Source organism: Lottia gigantea, assembly GCF_000327385.1.
Source record: "Lottia gigantea unplaced genomic scaffold LOTGIsca_1, whole genome shotgun sequence".
Classification (NCBI taxonomy): Eukaryota; Metazoa; Mollusca; class Gastropoda; family Lottiidae; genus Lottia; species Lottia gigantea.
The window spans coordinates 3,967,777-3,973,829 of record NW_008706746.1 but is presented as its reverse complement, the minus strand read 5'-3'; the positions used below and the strand labels follow the sequence as shown (position 1 = coordinate 3,973,829).

The window sequence follows — 6,053 nt, the reverse complement described above, 5'->3', positions numbered from 1 at the left end:
TGGGTTGATAACAATAAATTCAATACCCATAAGGAGAACAGCATTAACACTTTATTTGATGCCAGAAATGAATATAATCAACATATAATATGAATGATTTTAATGTCAACTGATGCACTTTAATCTGCACTAATGTTTATGTAGTCACTTAAGATGATGTCGGTTTTGCCTTCAGAATTCCTAGGTTTTTAATTCCATCTTTGTTCACTACTCGAACATTAAATGTGGGTAAATTCACAATAAATCTTCTTGATAACTGGAAAAGAAAAAGATTTTCAATTAAATGTGTTCAGGCTACGAATTAACAGCATTTTAAAGCTCGCCTCAGAATTAACACCCACACATAAATTGAGTTTTATCACCTTACAAACCCAAAACATACACAACTGTACATTTATGACTGGTTAAAAGTAGGACAAGGTCATATTACACAAATCTGATGGATCTTTTTTCTACCTCAGCTGTGGATATGCTGATTTCTTTTTTGATTCAACCAGATGATGAATAATCCTTGAGTGACATTTTAACTCAATTTATGGTATACTTCTCCTTTAGAAGATGATGAATAAAATGTTGAAGTAATAAAGCATAGAAACAAAGCATTCTACCTCATCTATACATTGTTGTAATAACTTCATAGCTTCATCTTGATTCATATCTAATAAAAAAAAAAATAGGGATATATATATAACAAAATTTAATAGATTTTTTTTTTCTCAATTTGTCAGAAATATTAAAATTCCCCAGACTCATTTAAAATGTTGTGAATAAGTTTAGCTAACAGAGACTTGATTTGACAATTTTCAGACTAACTCCTTCATACAATTGTGTTTATATTACAAACTTCATAATCTCTTTTCATCTCATTTGAAACCTGTACAAACTAATATAAATAAGTACTGTATTTACATGATGCTTATGGATATTAACTCAATGCAATATACCTTTTTGATAGTATCTATCCATAACTGATAAGGAGAAAAAACCACCATAACCATGGACACCAAATGGCACTTTATTTAATGATGCTAAATAATCCATATAATATAAACTTGGACCATCTTCTTTATCATGGCCAGCTAGTAACATGTTTACATTGTAGGGTGTCTAAAATATATCACATATATCAAGTGGTCGCCAATTTATGTCAAATAGTATCAAAAATCTGATCTGTACAAAATTTCATAAAATTCTTACATAAATTGTCACCTCAATCGTGTTCTCAAGCCAACAAATTTTGATGCATTTTTACTAAGTAAAGGGCAATAACTCTCATTCCGTTCATCGCAAAAATCGACAAATTTAAACTTGACGAAGGACTTATTATAATAGATAATCACACCAAATTTCATTTCAATCTGAGAAAAAATATATGCATTAAAAATTCGACACATAAATCAACTGCATAAATTTCCCTACACATATCATTAATAGTAATAATAATAATAATAGCTAATTCATACAAAATATTGAACAATTTAAAAGAATAAAAATTCCAAAATATTTGAAAACATATTTATTTATTATTTCGTTAATTATTTCGTTTAAACGAAATAATAATAAAAAGTGTTGAAAATTGCGCTTAAGGGGCTCCGTAGAAAACCATGAAATCTTAATATTTATTAAATATTGTTTACTATCTGATAAACCTCATAAAAACTATCAGTTTTAATCTTTAGATTGGAATTCAAATGATACCATAATATCAGCAATACATTTACATGGGGAAATGATTATAACTTCTATGAAGTCTTGAGAGATTTCTATTTCAAACAGGAGTATGTTAACTGCCATACCACAGAGATTATCCGCTGATTACACATCTTACCTGACTTCTTAAGGCATCTGCTAGTTGTTTTCTAGTGAAGTTGGCAGCTGCATGTGGAGACAGTTCATAACCTGTTAAAATACATGAAATCACTGTATTTTTAAATTCAATCAGGTGAGAGTGACACTATGAGTTACAACTTATTTTGTTTTCTTAATAGCCTTTTTTTTATGATGAGATCATGACATCATATTTTGAGAACAGAAAAAATATCAAGCGACAACAACATATAGATTGTCATTCAATAAATCACATTGTGTTAACAAGACTGTGTTATATTAAGAAGAATTACTTACCATTTCTCATCTTATACAGTTGAATGTTTTTAGCAATATACTCAGCAAACTGAGCTGTATCACCTGACTCTCCACATACCAACATTAACAATTTATCACTTAGAGGAAACATTTTGTCTTGATCTGTAAAAGTAAATGATTGCAATAGTTAACAAGATCTTTTCAATTTCTGCATATTCGATAAGTAGTAGGTATGTCAATGCATGAAAACCCTGTTTATATGCACTACCTAAGACATGAAAAAAAAATTGCTCTTTTTAATTTTGACGAAATTCGATGTTAAATCCTTAAGTTATACAGTGGTGTAACCTATTTTCGTGGATATAAGGATTCAACACCGAATTTTGTCGAAGTTAAAAAAACCAAATTTTTTTTTGATGTCTTAGATGTTTCCTCAGATATTCTACGAAATTAGGTTACTCGACTGTATAGGCTATGTATCGTATGTATTGTTCACAATTCAGTGTTCACTGTTAACAAATACTTTACCTTGTTTCATGGACACTACACTTCTTGCAGACATTGTGTCTGATGCCACAAGTATAAAATCTTTTCCCTGTAACCCTATCAAACACTCCATCGTAAATATAATATGAAATACCCCCCTCTTGATATTAACTATTAAGAAATCGTTTATGATAGTGCAAAATGTCAACTTCCGGATGGTATGGTGATACCGCAGTAGAGTTAAAGCATTGCCGCAGTATGGTATGATTTAGAAAAATAATCAATCAATATATTATAAAAAAAAAAAAAAAAAAAAACGACTAGAAGTAGACTTCTATGAATGTCATAATCTGAGAAGCAATTTATATATGTAAATAAAAACATTTTTCTGCATTGTTAGCGCATGTAGTGGGGGAAGGATGTCTGATACGTACACTCTGTCACTTGTAGATCTAGATATCATTCTAAAAGTATTAGGACTAGCCTGGAAAACTAATGTAACAAATTAAAATATAGTTGTCGAGAAATATGTCTCTAAAAAGGTTTCAACTAAAATTATCGAGTCTTTATGAAGCCAAACACCAAAACTAGTTTAAACTGCCCAAACAATTAGTACACAAAATTTTGCTTACTGCATACATACATTTCTAAATTTTCTAGAATAATTTTCATTCCATAGCCAAATCTGGATTAATTTATTTTTTTAAGAAATCTCCCTGAATCAAATTTATTTTTTTAGACGGTAGTCTATAATGGTGTCTCTGATAGATTGATCAAAGGTAATCTCAATTTAATCAATATTTGATTTTTGGTATAATCACCTCCCTTGAACTTTTAAAAAAAATCATATTTCAGTACCATACTGGTTTTTCGCTCAGATCGACCTGATGTCGTCTTGAAATTTGTAATATGAAACTTTTGCTTAGATTGCAAGTCACATTTTAATTAAAATTTATGGAAATTGTTTTTATAATATAATAAATTCCGTGCTTTAAACTAAAACCCTCGGGAACGATATTTACCAGAATACCCTAAAGTCTATTTGTTTCGTACATTTGTAGAATTTTAATCAATCTTTAATTTTCTTAATGTATCGATCAATGTATAATGTATGGTAACTTATACATCCAAGTGAAATTAGAAATATAATCATGCTTTTTTGTTAGTTTGTAAACTTCACAAACATTCGCATTACAAGCTTGATTAGAGTTGAATTTTTAAGCAATCGTCGTTGTAGACGCGTGTTTCCTGACTATATTTAATAGAAGAGTGTGCTTGGTTATGATTTAGGTCTTGATGATCAAGAGTTTTAACCGGAACAGACGGAGCCTTGCAGTTTGAGCCGAAAAAGGGTGCGTAAAGTTCTTATCAAACGCCGGTGATTCACCTAAAACACAATTATTTTGACAGTGATATTTTTATTTTCACAATCACAAACTGTTTTGTAAATTGTTGGTAAGTTATCCTGGAAAGTTACCCTGTTGTTTATTCCGTTATCACTGATTCAGAACCCAGATTTTCCAGCAAAGTGAGTGTAAAAGATTGAAAATTTTATGTCCTATCCTTTGATTGAAAATGCATTGAATTGATCACTCACCAAAACACTGGCAACAACGTCAACAAACATAAGTGCCGGAACACATTGTTTTATTTATATTGAATAGTGAAAATTATCATATGCTAGACTGAGACTCAGCATCATTAACATTTAGCCTATTTTTTAGATGTAACAATTGTTGAATCTAGTTTAGTACATTGGTGTAACCTATTTTCGTGGATATAAGGATTCAACACTGAATTTTCGTCAAAGTTAAAAAAAACAAAAAAAAAATTAGTATGTATCCTCTGATATTCTACAAAATAATTAAAATTGGTTTATTTCGATTTTCTTTATGAATCCTTCACTTTGACCCATATTTCATGAGCAACCAACTCGGCAATGGCGGCAGAATGCGTCACCCATTTTCGTGTACAAAGTTTGATCTATGAATAAGTCTAAAAAAACACATTGTATGGATACCGGGTGGTATAATTAACTTCTCTTAGTATTTATCTTTAATATCAATTCATCATAACTAGTGACAATTCCTTCAAAGAACCACGATTTAAAAAAAAATAGTGACTAACAAAATAAGATACGTAGCGTGATTTATTGCTAAAAGTCACTGAAACAACATAAGAATATGTTCCACTTTGTGTTCCATAGAAATTTTCTGCTGACACGGAACTCGCTAGTTGATCACGTGATTTCATTCGTTGGACTACATTCTAGCAGACGACACTTGGAATTCCGATTACCGCTTGGGATTATAATGAAATTCAGCCGATAAAAAATGGTAACGTTTGGTAATAAGTGAAATCCGCCATTTTGTATTTGTCAAAGTATACAAAATTATTATATTTTACCTTGCTTGAAATTACTGGATTCATTCTACTAGCTGATATTGTACAGAAAACCCATGTTTATCAAAACAAACTAATGCAGAGGTCGTGCAAGGTCGCTCATGTAAATTATTAATCCTTTCCGGAAATCCACGAATAATAGGTTTCCACGAAATTAGGTTACTTGACTGTATAGAGTGGTGTAACCTATTTTCGTGGATAGAAGGATTCAACACTGAATTTCGTCAAAGTTAAAAACAAAAGGAAAAAAATTTTTATGTCTTAGAGGTTTCCTCAGATATTCTACAAAATAATTAAAATTGTTTTATTTCAATTTTCTTTATGAATCCTTCACTTTGACCCATATTTCATGAACAACCAACTCCGCAACGGCGGCAGAATGCATCATCTATTTTCGTGTACAATGTTTGATCTATAAATAAGTCTAGAAAAACACATTGTATGGATACCGGGTGGTATAATTAACTTCTCTTAGTATTTATCTTTAATATCAATTCATTATAACTAGTGACAATTCCTTCAAAGAACCACGATTTAAAAAAAAAATAGTGACTGACAAAATATGATACGTAGCGTGATTTATTGCCAAAAGTCACTGAAACAACATAAGAATATGGTCCCCTTTGTGTTCCATAATAATTTTCTGCTGACACGGAATCTGCTAGTTGATCATGTGACTTCATTCCTTGGACTACATTCTAGCAGATGACACTTGGAATTCCGATTACAGCTTGGGATTATAAGGAAATTCGGCCGATAAAAAATGGTGACGTTTGGTAATAAGTGAAATCCGCCATTTTGTATTTGTCAAAGTATACATTAATACATTTTACCTTGCTTGAAACTACTGGATTCATTCTACTAGCTGATATTGTAGAGAAAACCCATGTTTATCAAAACAAACTAATGCGGAGGTCGCGCAAGGCCCTTTCCGGAAATCCACGAATAATAGGTTTCCACGAAATTAGGTTACTTGACTGAGTAAGATCTACAATAGGCCTACTAGGCCTATGATAATTTATTGTGTAACATTAACAACTTCCTACTGGCACAATGACAAATTCACTTTTTAATTAAAG

At 30.9% G+C, this 6,053-nt stretch overlaps 1 protein-coding gene across 1 annotated transcript; it reads right to left on the bottom strand.

The window, feature by feature from the left end:
- Positions 1 to 33: 33 nt before the first annotated feature.
- On the bottom strand, positions 34 to 2,797 carry LOTGIDRAFT_181139 (hypothetical protein). The gene is made up of 6 exons (XM_009045608.1): positions 2,614 to 2,797; positions 2,125 to 2,247; positions 1,829 to 1,899; positions 945 to 1,107; positions 609 to 658; positions 34 to 256 (listed from the first exon to the last, which is right to left on the bottom strand). The coding sequence occupies exons 1-6, from the start codon at positions 2,702 to 2,704 to the stop codon at positions 149 to 151; spliced, it is 606 nt and encodes a 201-aa protein (XP_009043856.1). The 5' UTR covers positions 2,705 to 2,797; the 3' UTR covers positions 34 to 148.
- Positions 2,798 to 6,053: the final 3,256 nt, after the last annotated feature.

What these genes read in the sequence shown, in the direction of transcription:
- LOTGIDRAFT_181139 (XM_009045608.1), bottom strand. Translation starts at nt 2,704, where the DNA reads ATGGAGTGTTTGATAGGGTTACAGGGAAAAGATTTTATACTTGTGGCA. An exon ending in ACTGTATAAGATGAGAAATG is followed by an intron (nt 1,900 to 2,124) that starts GTAAGTAATTCT and finishes GTATTTTAACAG; the next exon opens with GTTATGAACTGTCTCCACAT. An exon ending in GGATAGATACTATCAAAAAG is followed by an intron (nt 659 to 944) that starts GTATATTGCATT and finishes TTTTTTTATTAG; the next exon opens with ATATGAATCAAGATGAAGCT.